At 36.2% G+C, this 19,066-nt stretch overlaps 1 protein-coding gene across 6 annotated transcripts in view; it reads right to left on the bottom strand.

Annotated features, from left to right (window-relative positions):
* Positions 1-381: 381 nt before the first annotated feature.
* The window catches only part of AZIN1 (antizyme inhibitor 1), a 28,173-nt gene continuing 9,488 nt past the window's right edge, over positions 382-19,066 (bottom strand). Inside the window, exons 3-13 of one of the 6 annotated variants that reach the window (XM_028533877.1) lie at positions 18,171-18,316; positions 12,718-12,915; positions 10,298-10,471; positions 9,618-9,790; positions 7,623-7,757; positions 6,403-6,484; positions 5,968-6,042; positions 5,236-5,398; positions 3,427-3,542; positions 2,923-3,137; positions 382-2,682 (exon numbers count right to left, since the gene is read on the bottom strand). In XM_028533877.1, coding sequence (XP_028389678.1) covers positions 2,571-2,682; positions 2,923-3,137; positions 3,427-3,542; positions 5,236-5,398; positions 5,968-6,042; positions 6,403-6,484; positions 7,623-7,757; positions 9,618-9,790; positions 10,298-10,471; positions 12,718-12,819 — 1,347 coding nt within the window. In that variant the 5' untranslated portion in view covers positions 12,820-12,915; positions 18,171-18,316 and the 3' untranslated portion in view covers positions 382-2,570. Of the gene's footprint in view, positions 2,683-2,922; positions 3,138-3,426; positions 3,543-5,235; positions 5,399-5,967; positions 6,043-6,402; positions 6,485-7,622; positions 7,758-9,617; positions 9,791-10,297; positions 10,472-12,717; positions 12,916-18,170; positions 18,338-19,066 lie in introns of those variants that run through there. The other 5 variants (XM_028533880.2, XM_036031331.1, XM_028533878.2 and 2 more) reach the window with 5 other exon arrangements.

The following is a 19,066-nucleotide window of genomic DNA, read 5'->3' on the forward strand; positions in this document are numbered from 1 at the left end:
GAGGAAATGAGTATCAGAAGACAAACCAAGAGATTGCACAGTGTGACCCTTCAAGCCAATATGTGCACTGAATGGTGTATCAATGCTCACATTTACATGGAATATCTAGTTCAATGTACAGATTATTTCATTTTGTGTAAGTTTAAATTTGTTTGGAGGCTGGTGAATTGATGTGCCTTAGAAAACATGGCCCTAAAAACATTTTAGTGCTCACATCAAAAACTTCATTGTTCTGTGTGTAATGCCCACAATCATTTTACCAAATTTAACTTGTTGCTCTACAATAAAAATTCTGAAAGAATGCTTGTTAGAAAGCTATATACAAAGCTGACACGTGAAACTTCAACTTTCTTTCACAATAGAAGCCATCAAAATAAAATGTGAGGAATAAAAAACATTTTATCTGTGTATTCAGAATCACATACAGGTTACCTTTACAGTTCAATTTACTATATAGAAATCATTCGGGTTTTATATTCAGTTAAATTCTGAACCGAGATTACAATATTGTAAATTATAAAGATTGTTACATTAATTCAGTACTTTTTTAGCATACAAATTGAAATACATTAAGTTCAAACTTCAGCTTTATGGCAAACAGTCCTCAAATACAATACAGACATTTCTTAAAGTTACACGTGTGATTTTGCAATTCTGAGCTGCTTATACATAGAACAGCTCTCTTATGAACATGGCAACATTGACATGCCATGAAGCTCAAAGTTGTATAGTCAAGCCAAAGACTCAAAACTGTACCATTTTCCAAAAGATCTGGCATTTCTGAACCAAAGCACAACAGGTAAAGAAGGTTGGGAACAATTCCTCCTCCTTATTACGGTTAAAAAAAAGTTGCATGGTAGCCTGGAATTTTGCATAAAACCCCATATTATACCTTGGTGAAGTCCAAGGTATAAGATGACCATGGATTGGGGCCCTAAAATTTTTTTTTATTAGTAGAACCCATACAATTCAAATGGGCATTAATCAAATCAAAAAATATTAAGCACCTACTGGTTTAAGAGATTGAAATTTATTAAGAGATTCATGATCAATTTCTTTCCACCTTGAAATCAAGGTGTAAAAACCAGCTATTAAGTGCATTCCAAACTTCTCCTATGTAGCACAGGTAGAATTTTCTGTCCATTGGCACCAAAGTGAAGTCACATTTCCTCTTGGGAGACAGAAATTCCACATCTGAACATAGAGCAAGTTAGGAAAAAAATGACCCCTGGTGTTTATTTTATTACTATTGTGATTCCGAGACCTAGGAGTACTAATATACTAGCAGTGAACAACACAAACTCCTGGCAACAACTGTCAGGTTAGTGACTCTACCTCCCCCCGCCCCCCGGCAATCACCATAAAATTTTAGTATGAAAAGAATTAAAAGCAATTACTAAATTGAACAAATGGGAAATAAGAAACTAAGCGATTAGCTAAGTAACACCTTGAAGTCTGAAACCATTGCAATTGAGAAATTGGAAATAGGTGTATCCCCCACCCAAACTCTGAATTTAAATAATATTTCGTGCAAAAGAGCATCAGGTTTCTGGATATAGATGTAGCCCTTCTTTAAGTTTGTGCTGCAGAGTTTTCTGCTATTTGTATTTCCCTCCCCCAAGATACTGAAAGTATTTAATAGAATTGTCCATCTCAGCCAAAAGATTTGTGATTCAAAGATTTACTAAGACTCTATGCATTCTACCTATACAGAAACACCTATTATTACAATTGGTTTATGCAAGATTAACATTTTTGGTGTTAAAATTGTTAAACATCATGCTTACTGCACATCAACTCTCCATGATGCATCTGAACTTCACAATGATTTACTGAACATTTTATTTAAATTACTAATTAAATAACTGAAGATATACTGAAGCAAACTAAATTTAAGTGGGCTATAAAGAAAAATAACCTTCAAAACAGTCCATATACACATCTATTTCAAAACTACCTTTGCTAGCTAGCCCCTTTCCCAAAGTTTTAGCCTGAAAAAAACAGTAAAATCTACACAAAATTTTATTGCAATCATACAAGGGTTACATTAGGTCAAATACAACAAATACTATGATGCAATTTTACATTTATTAAACTACAGTTCAAAGCACAAATTTACACATTCTAAATACACTAAACGTATCTAATGAAGTCACACTGGTCTTCCACTGACATTTGATATATCTGGGTGAAAGACATTAACTTTACAAGACTTTTAAACACGAATCCTCAGTATAAAAACTGTGTACTTGTATGTAAACGATTTAATGGGGAACCCAATTAATGGGCTTCCATCTCCACTAAGTCATCCATTTTGTTGCATATTTTAAACGCTTAAGGGGTAGAGCAAACTGGTAAGTTTAAATCTGGATATATTATCTAAATCTCCCAATTAACCCCCAATGAATTATAGATGAAAGCTGATTTTGTCTGGTCCCAAATAGCTATTACTAATAGTTTGTTTCCAAGAGAATTAACAGAATAAAATTGTTTTAATTTTCCCCACACTGGAATGTAGACCAGACAAGTTTAACTTGCAACTTCAGATCTAAAGAAGCGTTAATGCCTGTTTAAGCTTCAGTGGAAAAGCTGTCTTCTTGGCTCAGCTGAATGCAAGAAGGCACAAAGAAGAAGTTCTTCATCATTGTGTCTGCAGTAATTCCAGCATCTTGCATCTCATACCTACATTAAAAAAAAAAGAAAAAAGAAAAAGGCATAATTCTGAATTTATGTACAAAGACCACACAATGAAATGAGACTATACCACCTAACAATGAAATTGGTATAAAATATTTTTCAATGACCCCTAAACGATAAACATCTTGCTACTACTTGTAAGTTATTCATTCATTACAAAATTAAAATTAACATTAACATTCTGTCATCTCAAATACCTAATGTTTTAAAATAAAAACACCTTACCAATCGCTGAACGACATCATGTAATAAATAGCTGGCTTCTGAAAATCATTAAAAGCAGATGGCTCATGGAAAGAATCTGCTCCCATGTTATCAAAGATAAGCCAATCTCCCACATTCAGCTCAGGAAGAAGACAGTTGTCCACAATTTGATCAAGCTCGTCACAGGATGGACCCCAAAGGCTGCTTGTAAACAGAGGCTCATCGTCCTTGTATTTCTGCAGGAGAGGAGAAGTTTTACTCATGTCAGCACTGAATCTACAGGTAAAGTAAGATTTTTTCACTATCCCAGACCCAGTGTGCCCTGGAAGGCAGGTTTAGAGCCAGGGTCGGTGGTGCTACTTCTTAGCTCCATGTCAGGCAACAAACTAAAGGGACTAGACTAAAAAGCCAGAGAAATGCAAATGCTCATTCTCTCTCCAAAAATTGGGAGGCATCTTAAAAATAAAAGCTTCGTTTATCAACTGCCAAATAAGCAGGCTTGGTATTATTTATAATAGAACTTGCCTTGTGAACCTCTGGAATGGTATTTAAGTCCTCAGACAGTTTACTTGCAAAAGAACCATAAACACCATCATTCATATAGTACACGAAGGCTGGTTCATCACTTCCGGTTTTTTCTGCTGAAATAAAGAGGAAAATTAAGATAAATTTATAGCAAAATGCCTAACATAGTTATTATGCAAAGCCTATCAAATACATTGAAAATTTATAGAACTGACTCCTAGTTTTCACATCTCAAAATATTTAACTTAAAAAAACCCACTAATACATACTGAAAAACCTTAAAAAAAAACCGTGAGCCTAAAAATACTGCATTTCATAAAGGAAGGTGCCCAATGAACATACCCAATGAACGCACAAGTAAGTGCTCTGCGTCACCAGGTATATGGGAATTAAAACTACAATGAGCTACCCCCACACCACACACACCCCTACTGAATGGATAAAAGGCAGAAGATATAAAAAAGAAAAAATATCAATAAAGATGAGGAAAAAGCAGAACCTGCAGAGAGACACTGCCTGTGGGAGGGTAAAATGGCAACACCAGTCTGAAATCTTTGAAACGCCTGTTCTGTGACCCAGCAATCCTATTGTTAGTCATTTACCCAAGAGAAATGAGAAGTGTCCACAAGACTTGTTCCAGAATAGTAAGTTTTATTTGTAACAGACCAAAACTGAAACAACTAAATATTAGCAAGAGAATGTAAGCTGTATATTTAGACTATTAGCAATAAACATGAAACAAAATGGTTCAATCAGGTATTATACTGAGCTTTCTTAAACAAAAATGCTGATTTCATTTATATGAAGTTCAAAGGCGGTTTAAGCTCATCTATGTGGGGAAACAATCAGAATAGTGTTTTGTCTGTCTGGCAAGGGAACAAAACAGAAAAAATAATTCTAAGATATGAGAATTATATTTTGATAGGGATGTCACTGTATGCCTTCGTTAACTCGTCAAATTATACACTTAAGATTGTGCTCACTATATATAAAGTTGGGTAACACACACACACAGAACAAAAAACCGTAAACAGATACTGAGACTAGTTAAATGGTTTCCCGTTTTGCAGTGATACGGGTTAGGTATTCTAGAAACACCTTCTGTGTGTTCTATGCTTTAGTGAGTGAGGGGTAGAGAGAAAATGGGAGCTAGGTTTCCCGCTGATGGGAAAGGGAGAATGTAATGTACCCTGTGGTACATTATACTCACAGCTTTTGACATACAAGTATGTTTAAGAAATTTAAAAACTCAAAGGTAAAAAATACTCTCTTCCTCTTGCTCATTTAACGAGGGAAAAAAACTATAGGAAGAAATAAGTCTCCTTAATGTAGAACAGTACTTCCTATACATTTTTTAAAAAATGATACTTCTAGACTGTATACAGCCGTTTTGTTGGTATGCCTAGAGAGCAGATTAAAAGGAGTCCGTTGGCCCTGGTTATGTAAGTAAGTATGGGGCTGAATCTCCCTGTGGCTCATGTGACTAAGAAAGGTAGCAGAGATAGCACAATAAAATGCTGCTTCTAAACAAGGGAGGAGAATCAATGCCTGGGGGGAGTATGTATCAAGTACACACATCTAAACATCAGCACAAGAGAATTGAGATTCAGGGAGTCTTACGGAATGGGACTTTGGCTAGGACACTTTGAAAAGCTCCCTAACTGCCTATAACTGGCTGAAGACCATCCACAACTTTACATCCATAAACTTTCTTACAGTGTAATTATACTTTCGTGTCTGATAAATCCATCTTCAAAATAGCTGGAGTTATCTACCAACAGGAATAAACTAGGAACTTTGTTAACTTACCTCCAGAGGAAAATTTATCACTTTCAACAACTTTCTTTGCAATGATATTAACTGCAAGTGTAAATGCAGAAGACACGTAATAGCTTCCAGGTTCTGAAATTATCTTAATGCCAGATTCTTCAGGAAAGTAGACATCCAACAAAGGGCTGATAACATGATTAACCTATGGAGTTTAAATCCCAAATTATAGTTTCAATATTGGATTAGATAATTCAAATTTCAGGCCCTGAAGCTTAGCTATTTAGCTGTTATTGTCAATGCAATTAAGCAGGCTTTATTTAAGCCATCCAAGTTTACCAGAATGGCAAATACCTACTGGTGATTAATTAGCCATGCTTCTGTCTAGCAACAAAGGAGCAAACTTTCAAATCAGTTTCTAGATATTATAGAAGGGGGAAGGAGAGAGCAGGAAGGTAAGAAGCGATACTCATCTGGATAAAAGAGCTTAAGCGTCTAAGCTGTGAACTCACTTGTGCCATCACGTGGTCCACCAGCGCACAACTACACAGAAACCATTTTGTGAGGAGGTTATGCTTGAGTTAAAAAAATTTATTAAACTTATTGAAGCTAGCTAGGTCTTTTCACTGCCTTATTTCTCAGAATCAAATTTTAAACAGATGTTACAGGCTTTTAGTTCCCACCACTGTAAAAATTGTACTCTACACATCTACCACTTAAGTAGCAATGAATAAGAGAGTATTCCAGTATGTTCATCCACTGAACAAAGTTTACCTCTTCCAACTGAAATTCAGTTCCTGTGAAGCCTCCACCAATGTCTAAGATGTTCATTGTGAAGCCAAATTCTCCCTAGAGATAAAAAAAAGTACTGTAAATGCTTTCCTAAATTCCAACAAATACAGGGACATTTTGAAACCCCCTCCCAGGGGGGTAAACATCTGTTCTGACCTTCAGTACAGCAAGTTTTTTGGTTTCTAACAGAAGCAGGTTAACTCAATGTCACGTATGTTAGCTGCCTGATGCTATCTGTACTGTTTTGTAGACAAGTGAATTACTACTTAATCTCTTAAATCACTTTAAAAATGTGACTGTATGAAACTCTGCTTATAGTGTAAAAAAATAAGGTGCATGTCAGAGACAGAAAAACACAGTACTGTAGTCTTAAATAACATCCTGGATTTAAATATCAAAATACATGAAAAAACTTACAGCCATGTCAAACACACATCGAGCATCGGATAGAGCATGTACATATACTTGAGATTCTTTACAAGCACTTGATACATGGAATCTGAAAGAAATAAAGTAGTAAATTTAGAGCAGCAGCAAGTTTGAAACTCTTCCTATTAATTACTTTCAATTCTCAGGCACCATATTGACAGAGTAAGTATTTACCTTAACCTTACCAAATATTTCAAGTATTAGAAGCACTAGCCTCTAACTGTCAAATTATAATACTTTACAATGAATTCATGGCTATCAGATTTGGGGGAGCATGTTTTTGGTATATGTGGTAAAGTAACAAGCTCCACCAACAAAAATGGGACACAAAACCTTTAATTTGAATGTGTAATTTTATCTGACAAAACATAAAAATGTGTCTAATTGTGAAATATAAATGAACATCAGTTCAGCCAAGTATTACTTATTAAGTGACACAGACTCAGAAGAGATTAAATTTAAGTGAAGTATGCTTCTGTACCTGACTGTGGCAGTGGTTACACAAATTTGTTTAAATGCATAATATACACCCAGAAAGTCCATTTTCCTTTATATTAACTTAAAAAAGACATCTGGTTGAAATACAAAAACTCTCAAATCTATGTCAGCACTGTTACCTGAGGTAGTTGACTTAACAGTAGCAATTCTTTATCCATCTTTATGAACAATTTAAAAAGCAAGACCTTGTACTATAGTGAGGGTAGCAATGGGCTGATAACCCAGAAAATCTGGAGCTTTATGCTTCAATTTGACTGAAATGATAGTTCTGAGACTATGATTAAACCATCTCTCTGGGTCTGTTTCCCCACACATACTATCAAGAGGGTGAACGAAGTCTACTGAATTACTGAAGTGCCCCCTGTTCCAGGATTAAAAAGATGAAAAAGTCTTAAATGAGAAGAAAAAAATAACACAAGCTGCGAATGGAATGCTATTTTGGCAGCAATCAGAATTACAGTAAACCCCCTCCATTCAATTTAAAAGGTGATTTAAATAAATAACTTATATTTATCTCTTTAATAGGGGAGAAGAGGGGCAGGTACAAAATAGTATGAAGGATAAAGCATATTTAATTTTTCCTAAGCTAGAAGAAAATACATGTAAAAACTGGAAGTTGACTCTATGAGTTCACGTTAAGTAAGTTCTTAAATCAATAATATTAAGACAAAGATCATTACCATAAAATGAAGTTTAGAACAAATACTTACTTGACCCCAATAATTTGGACATCAAGTTCCTTAGCACATTCCAAGATATGCCTACAGTTCTTCAGGGTAGTGCCAAACTTCAGGTTACCCTCTTCACCTCCAATGTTATCTTCTGTTGCAATATGTAGCAAGACCCTAAGAAAAGGGGAAGATGATTGGGGCAGAGTTGGTTTACATCATCATCAGCACATGTGAAGCCTGAAGATTGTAGGAACTGTTTTCATTATGTTGCCAGTGCTCCCAAATCCAACGACGGATGAATCAAGTGAACCTAATGAAAAACAATCCTGTATAGAGAAAAAACTAGCAATTAGGGCCTAAAGCATAAAGCTTTTCAAGGATGGAATTTGGAAAATGCAGGAAGTTAAGACTCTGTTGTAGCAGCAAGGGTAGGTAGGGCTCTGTAATGAAAGACATTACTTTCAAATGAAGTCCACCAGTCCATAAATCCACCTAGAAAGACTAAGTTGAATAGCAATGTCATCACTGTTTTTTCAATAAAGAGTATCAGGGCTTCAAATGTTTCAAATTTCCTAAATTATGCTAGCCAGCAAACCTTCCACCCACTTACTCTAAACATTCTTCCTATTAATCTTTTATATCTAACAAAAAACCGGAAAGCGTTGAATTATTTTGTGTCTAAAAAGAAGCCTGTTAGACTGTTGATTCCAATTTATTTAGTATCCTTCCAAACCATGACAACCTAGACAAAACCATCAAGAGATTGTCAGGTAATTCCAAAACCACTAAAAACTGCAAATATAAAAATGCTGCTTCCCCAAGGAAGTCCTGGTGAATGCCTGATGATGAGAGGGCTCATCTGATAAAAGCAAAATTATTCTGCCTATGCGAGGAATCGAACTATCAAGAATGTTCCATTCACTTCACAATTTAATATGAAAAACACTCCATCCAAATCAGGGCTTGACTTTGGAAGATCATGGAATAAAATTTTTTTAGAAACAGGTTCCCTAGAATTTTTAAAAACCAACCAAACAAAAACACAACCTTTACCCAAAGGTCTTCAGGGTAATCAATTCTATCAGGACACCCTTCTCAGAATACCATTAATGTCACTAAGAAAATTATAAGTACACAAGGAAAATATGGATAATACACATGTTCCAGAACATATAACATATACAACTCATTCAAAATAAGCAAACAATTTTCTGCTAATACAATATATTTTTATGAAGTCATCTTAACGTACCAGTCCATGACATTAATTTTTGTCTTAAAACTTTTTGCCTTTAAAAGTAAATTTTTTTAATTTAAAAAAACAACCTTGGGGCCCTGGTTGGTGTGGCTCAGTGGACTGAGTGCTGGCCTGTGAACCAAAGGGTCACTGGTTCAATTCCCAGTCAGGGCACATGCCTGGGTTACAGGCCAGGTCCCCATTAGGGGGTGCACAGAGGCAACCGTACACTGATGTTTCTCTCTCTTTCTCTGTCCCACCTCTTCCCCTCTCTCTAAAAATAAATACAATCTTTTAAAAAAAAGTCAATCAATCTTGGGATGCATGCAGGAACAAGTAAAAAATTATACTTCCTGTTCAAATAGAAGCATGGGCTTTAAAGAAACCTCTCCAATCACTGAGGACCATTCAAGATCTATGGCCAAGGGCAGATCACATCCTTAGCTAAGCAGGAAAAAAACCTGATCAAAATACATCCTATTCCCCAAATGACAGATTCCTAGCAGGGTTAATGTGGTTATAAAAATATTAGCTGTGGCCCTAATCTGATTATCCCACCAACCACATCTTCTTGGAGTTAAATACTATAAATTCATACTCCAAACTGCCCATATCACATCCCTACTCCACAAGAAGGGTCAGAAGTAGGCAGCCAATAAAATGATAGCAGCATTTAAAATAAGCTAAAATAATAATACACATCACTGCTCTACACAAATGCCTCCTTTCCCCAGGCTAAAGACTAACCCAAGCTATGCGCAAGTAAAATATGCCCAGGTACCTAGTTTCATACTTACTTGGCATTTGGGTGATTGCGTGCAATTTTCTTCAGTTCGACCTCACTGTCACACGTCATGATGTTCACTCCAACTTTCGCTGCATACTTTATCTGAGACACTTGCTTGCAAGGACTTATGTAAATGATGTTTTCTGGAGACACACCCAATTCTTGCACTAACGCAATTTCGGTCTGTAAAAACAGATTTTTAATAGTGTCACCTAAAAGGCAAAATTTCTATTACTTTTCAGTTACTACCTTTTATTTTTACTTTTTGGTTAAATTCAAATTATATGAGGTAAAATTAGGATTACATGTCAGTTTATATTCTGGTAATGCTTACTATACTATACTACTCTGTGTTAAAACCTTTAGAAAGGTACAATTAATTACCAGAGAAATTTCAGCATTTACTTTGGTTGTCATCAGAAGTAGCTTGTAACTTGGTCTAGCTAGCTCTAGCCTAAGAGGGAGGAATAAAAAGGTTTTGGTTAAAGAAAACTTTTAAAAGTCTCATTTCACTGAAATTTTGTACACTTGAAATTTATCAATTTCCAACCTTAGGCTGCAAATTTAAACAAGAGTATAAAAACCCATCCTCAAGTCAACCTTCCTTGAAGGGTTTCTTCTATTTTTGTGGGTAACCAAAAGTTAGAAAGTGAATTTTCAAATGTTGCAGTTCAGTGACAAAATACTTACTTTACTGGAACAAGCAAATCCAGTTCCAAGAGCCGCCAAAATCTCAAGTACAGCTGGAGTGGAGTTGCACTTTACCGTGTAGAATGGCTTTATCTGAGCCACTATGCTCTGCCACTGACTGTGTTTCTTCACAATCTTTCCAAGATCTCCCACAAAAAATGCATTTTTCCCTGTCTATTATGATTATGAAAAAAGAGTAACAATTAATTAAACCACTGAAAACAGAGAACTCCCTTTGCCCTCCACAAATAGCCAAAATATATATTATTTACAAATACTAACATTTTTCTTTTAAACTTGACTTTTTGCTGTTCTACATTGGCATGTAAAATATTCTCTTTGATGAAAAAAAAATTATAGTGACTCTATTTCAGAATTGTCTCAATTTTACTTTTTTTAGGAACAGAGGGGAAGGAGATCACCCACTTCCTTCCATGCTACCGTTTAAAATAGACCTAATTTGGCAGTTCGGGATCTAGTTTCCTAACATAGCGAGTAAAATCAAGAATGCTAAACAAAACAAGCTTTGTATCTCCATTATAAATTGTACCTAGAGACAAGATGGTAAATTCAGGGAGCAACTAGAATGGGAACCCATTTTTAAGGAGACAAAGCTGGTAGTCTATGTTCCTTTTAAAAAGGCAAAATAAAATTAATAATTTCAGAAGTGTACTAAATATCAGACAAGCCTGAGTAAAAATATTCTTCCTTCAAAGGAAAAGTGATTTTATTAGGGATTTGAGAAAAATCTGCATGACTTTAAAGCTGTGCCTATTCTAGGGGTTGAAGGGTAACTGAGCATGTCAGCCAAAGCTGGCTGGTGGGCAATATAATCTTTGGAATACACAACATTGAAGTATTGTTTTAAAAGCCATGAAGCCATTATTACTGCTTTCAATTTTTCAAACACGTTTTTTGAAGATGTATACTACTGGAACATACTGACCAGGAAACAAGACATGACCAGAAATTATGGGGTAGGTATGGTGATACAGGACAGCTGTACTGAAAATACCCCACCCTTAGAAGACATGTCATTTCTAATGTTCTGAAGACTAAAATTTTAGTTTTACTTTAATGTGAAAAAGAACTAGGCTATTTATGGGTACCAGCAAGAGGAACACAAAACATTCAATTGTAAACCACCCTTCAGCAATACAATTAAGTAAGATCACTGGCAGAGAACAGGGTTGAGGCCTAATCATCACTCAATCTTGCTTAATGTGGGACAGTTTAGACTAGACTGCAGGACAAGAATGGGTGAAAACGAGTGTGTCAAAGGTCATATCTGACTCAAGCAGAATGTTGTACAAGTTCAGTGACTAACAGAAAGGTCAGCACAATTCCAGGAGGAGGTTCCTAGTTACATGAGAATGAATTGATGAGTGTCTTGGCTGTAGAACATATTAAACAGCATGGCAAGTGCCACTTTTTCTCCACAAAAATTTAGATGGCAGCGTAAGAGAGAAATAAGGGAACTGTGTTGGAGTATGAGGAGGTGATCACATCTATAAAAGTAAAGAGAATAGGTTTTTGGTTTTGTTTTTCTCCATTTCCCTGCCCCCAGAAGAATAGTTTTTTTAGTATCCTACTAGTGAACACTAGTAATATGAAAACAATTCAACTAATTTGGGGAATATAGGAAATTAGCTCCAATAAAGAAACAAATTCTACCAATAAAGTGATAAACAAAAATGATTCTATCAGTAAGCACAAAACAAAAATAAATGACCTTAAGTAGTAGTGACTATGACTTTGTAAGAGGTGACAGGTGGGGCAGCCGAGTGTAAGCTTTCAATATAAATGATCAAATTCTCAGTCAACATACCCAAGCAAGATGATCTGAGATACCAACTAAGATCTAAAGCATAAAGTTGAGAAAAATGAGTAAGAAGCCATGTACTGATGAGGAGGACAGCTGACAACATATTAAGAAAATAAAATAGCCCTGGCTGGTATAGCTCAGTGGATTGGGCGCAGGCCTGCGAACCAAAGGGCCGCAGGTTCGATTCCCACTCAGAGCACATGCCTGGGTTGTGGGCCAGGTCCCCAGCTAGGGGCACGCAAGAGCCAACCACACATTGATGTTTCCCTCTCTTTCTCCTTCTCTTCCTCTCTCTCTAAAAACAAATAAATAAAGTCTTAAAAAAAGAAAAGAAAATACACAAGAGTCAGGTGCTAAAAGGCATAGCAAAGAAAGGGCTGTCAGAGAGAACTTTTAAAAATAAAAAGTAGGCTGGAAAGAAAACCTCATCACTACTCAAGGGGGTTGGGGAATGTTAAGACAACCCAGGGGAAAAAAGACAACCTGGAAAAGTTAACATTTGAACACGGCACTTTTATTTAATTAACATCTTGGAAATAAAGCATTGACATTTTAGAATTCAGAAATCTGAGAAATGTTAAGAAGCCACACTTACCAGGGTATGTTCATTAACATAGTTATCAATAACATTTCCAAGGTTTGTTCCTTCATCCAACAGGCCAACGAAGTAGTTTGCATCGTCAATAAATCCTTTCATCTCAGCCGTATTCCACAAAGCCGAAAGTCATAAACCAGGAAAAACAAGAGACGGGCCACCAAGCCTTATGTCTGGGTCCTTAGAATATGCAACAAACTGTCAAAATAGAAGTTATTTCAAAGTCTATGTATTATTTCACTAGTTAACAATGTATTAGTTGCTAATGAAAGTATGCTAAGTCTGATTTAATGAGGAATCTGTAATAAGTCAACACTTTCAGAAACACTTGATCATGAATATCCTTTAGTGCCCATTTTAAAATGAATGTGTTTGTATTGTTTTAATGGAAGCTTGATATGATACAATTTTTGAGAAGATAATCCACATATGCGCACAATTTACTGCAAGTCAATAAATATGGTCACCTTGTTTACATAAAGTTGCAGACCAGGTCTATATTAGTCATCATCTTGTTTTGTAGTTCTTCCATAACACACACAATTTTACTCATTTTAAGTAAAGCAAGCTAGTGAATTAAGTATCTGTCACCAAGAAATTAAAGTACTAAGCTTCAATATATTGCCAGCCAGGTATCATAGCACACTACCAGGTAACTCAGATAAATATCTTCTAAATAAAATTTTAGACTAGATGAAAGTTAACAGAAATTAGTGGGAGTTGAGGGTTACTTGAGAGGACAATCTATAGCTTTGTTACAGACTGACTAGGTCAAGTTCGCAATGTAGGTCTCTTATGCGGTGAGCTGATTTGGCGAAAACATGAACTCAAAGTCAGAAGACCTGGTCCTTGCCTTGTCATTTAGTAGCTATACAATCCTAGGTCAATTTCTCTAAACTTCAGGTAATACTTCCTTGAAAGGTTGTGGTTAAAAAAGAAAATCATATAGCACATGAATAAAAATACATAAGCATTGGCTCGGAATAGAGCTAAAATTAAGTTGCCAATTATAGAAACACAAAAATGCTATCATAATTCAAAACTGAGTTATGAGCTAAGTTACCTGTACATCCTAAACCACTTACTAAGATCTGATTTTTTAAAAGGTACCAGACTAAATCCAATCCCTCTCCAATCAAAGAACCTTCTCTCCAAACCCAGACCACCCATTCTCTGGGACAGCATATATTGACATAAAGGATTTTTTTTTTTTTTGCTGAATTCACTGGTTACTATAGGCAAGGATTTTTTAAAAAAGATTTTATTTATTTATTTTTAGAGGGGGAGAGAGATAAAGAGTGGGAGAGAAACATCAATGTGCGGTTGCCTCTTGAGCGCCCCCTACTGGGGACTTGGCCTGCAATCCAGGCATGTGCCCTGACTGGGAATCAAACGTGGGACCCTTTGGTTCACAGGCCAGCACTCAGCCTACTGAATCACATCTGCCAAGGCTAGGCAAGGATTTTTTTAAAAACATGAAGTCCATAAACAAAGTAAGTCCTCCAGATAGGATACTACTCATTATTATCTTGTACTGATTTCTGGTTGCTACACTATCAATGGACATAGACCAACTCTTGGCAACCTATTTAAAATTTGCACAGTTTTTCCTGTGTCTTTGACTCCTTTTTGTCCCCCCAACCCTATTCTATGCTAGTCTTCACCATAGGTGCTGGCCCCCATCCTAGAAGTATACTCCATTTTAATGGTTCCCAAGGGTCAGCTGTTTGGTTGCACGAAAAGAAATGCATCAATAAGCTATAATACTAGTCAAATTTCATAAAATATAAACAACACTTAGTTTTAAATTTTAAAACACTAACTAACAACTTCATCCCACAAAGTCAATTACACTGAGTTTAGGTCATCAAATCTTTCTGAAATAGCAGAAACTGAAATGTAGAGGATAATTTATATTTTTATTTTACCAAAGAAACTAATAGGCCATATTCACATGAGACCTAATAGTTATGCAGTGAAGTCAAATGTAGCCCGAGTATTCTCTGCAGTTTGTTATAACAAGACCAGTGTAAATGCATGCCCCAAAAGTAGACATTTTAGGCTTGAGGACACATGTTTCTTTTAATCAATGTAACTCCAGCTAGAATATCAATTTTAGGGAGATAGTCAACTATGCACTGAGAGAAACAGTATATATAAAGGCCATTTATTCAAAAAGATCAATGCTAAGTGTAAAGAGCATGGTAGGAACTTCTTGTTAAATTGTATCACAAGTCTTTCTCACAAAACAGCTTTCATTCATTCTATTAATGATGCAAAACAATTTAACCAAGATCTTTATAGCCTAATGTCTCAATTCGTGGGACTTCTAAAATCATGAAGTCTAGCTTTTAAAGTCAGGACAAGATGAACCTCAATTTCTTATAGCAATAATGCTTACAGAAAGAGTAATTTTCTTGTAACATTGGGATCTCAGTACTTACAAAAAAATCAGGCCCCCTCTACCCAGTTTTACCTGCTGAACACCCATATTCTTCAGAGCTTTTTCTAGAGTAGTATGGTCATAGGGTTAGGGCAACCCCCCCACCAACTATTTTCACACTACAAAATCTATAGGTTCAACTCACAGGCAATGAAACAGCAAACATTTTTTTATAGTAGTGTGCCTTGCACTGTTCTAAGTAGATCATTTATACAGTATCAATTCGCTTAACCCTTAAAACCACCATGTTACTAACCCCATTTTACATTTGTTCGGAAGCACAGAACTAATTAGACGCTGGCTCTAGAGATACTGATCAAATTATGTTCATTTTTATTAAAAAAAAAAAAAGATTTTACTGATTTTTTTAGAGAGGGGAAAGGAGGGAGAAAAAGAAGAGAAACATCAATGTGCAAGAGAAACATCAATCAGTTGTCCCTCGAAGGCCCCCAACAGGGGACCTTCCCCCACAACCAGGCATATGTCCTGACTGGGCCAGTGCTCAACCCACTGAGCCACACCAGCCATGGCTTAAATTATGTTTAAAATAAAAGGAAATCCTCCCTAGTATATATTCCTTTGCTTAGAATTCCAGAACCAGTATCAGTTTCTCTGATAGAGCTTTCTCATATCCCCATAATCAATTTACCATTTCTCAGATTAAATTCCTATAGTAAGTTTACTCAAATACAGTATCGAAACCTGTCATCACTCATGGCTTTTTAACCTTTCCTCAGATACTATTTACTACATTTTAACCTTGCTGGCTGTTTCTTCTTTATCGTTTGTCTAATGCTCAGGTAAACACCCAAATTATTATTTTTCCTACTTTACCCACCCTATCAATAGTTTACATGCAATGTGTACCCAATTTCCACAAATGTATACATCTGTTAATCAGCACTACCATACAGATAAGTTCCCTCATGTCCCTTTTGCAGTAAATCCCCAAAACTGCTGATCTGCTTTGTTTAATCTGACTTTTGTAGAAGTGAAATTTTAACATTAAAACTATTTACCAAAGAAGCTAATGAGGGTAACAAAATGAAACAGTTGACAAATAACGGTACTGCCAACATGAATAAAAATATTATATTCTATTCCCTGCTCTAAAAGAAGGACCCAATGCTTACAGAATGACTATCATCAATGGAATGAAATTCTCAATTCAGAAGTAACCATAGGGTTAGCTTACCAATCCCTAGCTGGCTCACAAAAGAACTTCAATGGAAAAATAAACTTCGTGTATTATATTGGCAGTACTTGACAAATGGATTTAAGGGACCAACTCACTTAAACCACTAAAACAGATGTAGCACATGTAACAGTATTTGATTTCCTTATTCTGAGCACTACAATGAAGTTGGTGATTAAAACCAGTATGTACTAATAAAGCCAATATGTAACAGATGGTAAATGTGGAGATAAGTGGGCTCTATCTCGGTGTATCTTTTCAGATGCTCCCTGAAAGTTCTGACATTCCCATTTAATTCCTAGCCCAGAGTACATGCTCAGAAACAGATGGGACAAAGGACTTCACAACTCTTAAACTTAGCAATGGTGGTGACAACAATAAAAACTCCTTTGAAGTGTGTTGAAAACAAGGTTCACCTTTCACCATCCCTAAAAAGGAGTCCAAAACCTCCATAAAACAGTGACCCACATGTAAATGTCAAGACCAACTGTCAGTTACTGTTCAACACTAGAAACTATATGCCCAGGAAAAATGAAATCCTTAAAAGAATCTGCAAAATACAAAAACTTTCAGGAGAGAGGGTTTCAATACATTTTTGATTCTTATATGTGCTCTCACCAGGAATTGAACCTAAAACCTTGGTGTATCAGAATGATGCTCTAACTAACTGAGCTACCCTGCCAGGGGCTTCAATACATTTTTGAGACAACAATCCTTTTTGTTCAAATGAAACGTCACTTGGAAGCCCATTATTTCCAAAAATGAAAAGGCCTGAGTAGTTGGATATGGGTAGGCTGATCTTGAGTCTTTCCTACCCTTCATCTCACCAAAGGAGTCCTAAAAAGCAGTTCTTAATCATCCTTCCAGGAGTCTTTGCCTGCAAATTTCTTAACATGTTAGCAAAAATATTTTAAAGCTCCACTGTTGCACAAAAGATTTATGTTCTTCATATCTGTGTTAAAGTACTGAAGACATATTTTGCTGAAATGTTTTCAAGGGGCATGTAAAGTTACTTGGTGATACGTAAGCCAGAAATGTGACACAAGCATGTTCCAGGAAGCCAAAATGAAACTGAGTGTGTATGTGTTAGGGAGTAAGCAAAATTTATACCATATGCCAGATCTGCCAAGTTCATCACCTCAATTTTAAACACCATAGGGAATTTCTGCCAAACTCCCTAGTGCTCCAATCCTGGGTAAAATTCACAAAAGACACTGCACCACTTTTATGATTTATAGGTCAGAAATGGGAATGATTTACTGGCTCCAATACATTATAGACCACTACATACTAGTCTGGTGCTGGTGGATACTGAATTATTTACATTAAATCTAAGAAAATCTACCCTGTGTAAATCTTATATTCTCTCCAAAATGCTTTAGAACTTAAGAATGAATTTATTTTTAATAAAAGTTCTAGTCTATTTTTATCAACAGCTACCAGGAAGTGTTCTCTCACAAGTCTTTAAGCTATTTTCACAACCAAACACCTTATCAATACAATATATGGTGAAAGAAAGCTCATCTTATTTTACACTAATACAACTGCTGTAATCACAATACTACTTTTATAATAAGTAATTTCCTCTTAGACATTGTAGCTCGGAAGAAAAAATGTTTAGTATTCCTTATATACACCTCCACATTGGGGTTTTTTGATAATACATTTTTTATGAAGAGCTGCCAGGAAAACGCTCCAAAGAACTGCACACTGCTCTTCTGGAGCCTTGCATGAGGCAGCTGAGTCCTCATGTTCATCAGAAGGTGGCTCCTAGAGCAATGGCTGCAGCAGCTGGGCACTTGCCTTGTTACACACCTGCTACAAAGGCTTCTACAGTTGATTGTACTTCAGAAGAAACTGATACATCTCTCAAATAATCACAAGATAATTCTGGCAGCAACAGCCCACTTGACACCAGGCTGGATGAATATGAGTCTTGGATTTCTGAAGTGAAGACCTCCCTGGAAGTAGAACAGGGAGAGCTGAAAGGTTGAAGGGAGTACTGTTTCAGAGCATCTACACAGGAAACCCAATCTTAACACACCAACCACTTTTCTAAAAAGGACTTTACTCATTACAAACGAGAATTTGAGATATTTGGAAATTTACACGGCTACTATTAGTCTGAAGAAGCCTAAGGACACTTCTACCTTTATTTTTTATTACATTGATATTTGATAATTTAGCTCACAGCTTTAAAAATAGACACGGTGCTGTCAGAGTCAGCTTTGTATTCTACCTCTGAAAGAAAAATGTTACTTACCACACAGACTACCTTTAAAATAACTGGGTGAAAGAAAGGTAGAAGAGACTTCTAAAAGATGACTTTGGCACTACAGATCTGAGGCTTGGAGCAGGTAAACCTGCAAAAAACGTAGTTCCAGGAAGCTACATACTGGAACTGATTACAATAAATTATGATAATCCTAAAACCACATGAACTTGGGCCATACTGGACCCAAAATAAATGGATAATGACAACAGTCTATACTGAGTACTCAGAATAATTAGGGCAGAATGTGCTTCAATTGACAGTAGGAGAAAAGCCAGTAATGGCAATAAACACTCTTAAAAGTTATTTTTCAGTTCTGGCCGGTGTGGCTCAGCAAATTGAGGGCTGGCCTGCAAACCAGAAGGTCACTGGTTTGATTCCTAGTCAGGGCACATGCCTGGGTTACAGGCCATGTCCCCAGCTGGGGACACAGGAGAGG

The sequence above is a fragment of the Phyllostomus discolor genome, chromosome 7, assembly GCF_004126475.2.
Source record: "Phyllostomus discolor isolate MPI-MPIP mPhyDis1 chromosome 7, mPhyDis1.pri.v3, whole genome shotgun sequence".
In the NCBI taxonomy this organism is placed as follows: domain Eukaryota; kingdom Metazoa; phylum Chordata; class Mammalia; order Chiroptera; family Phyllostomidae; genus Phyllostomus; species Phyllostomus discolor.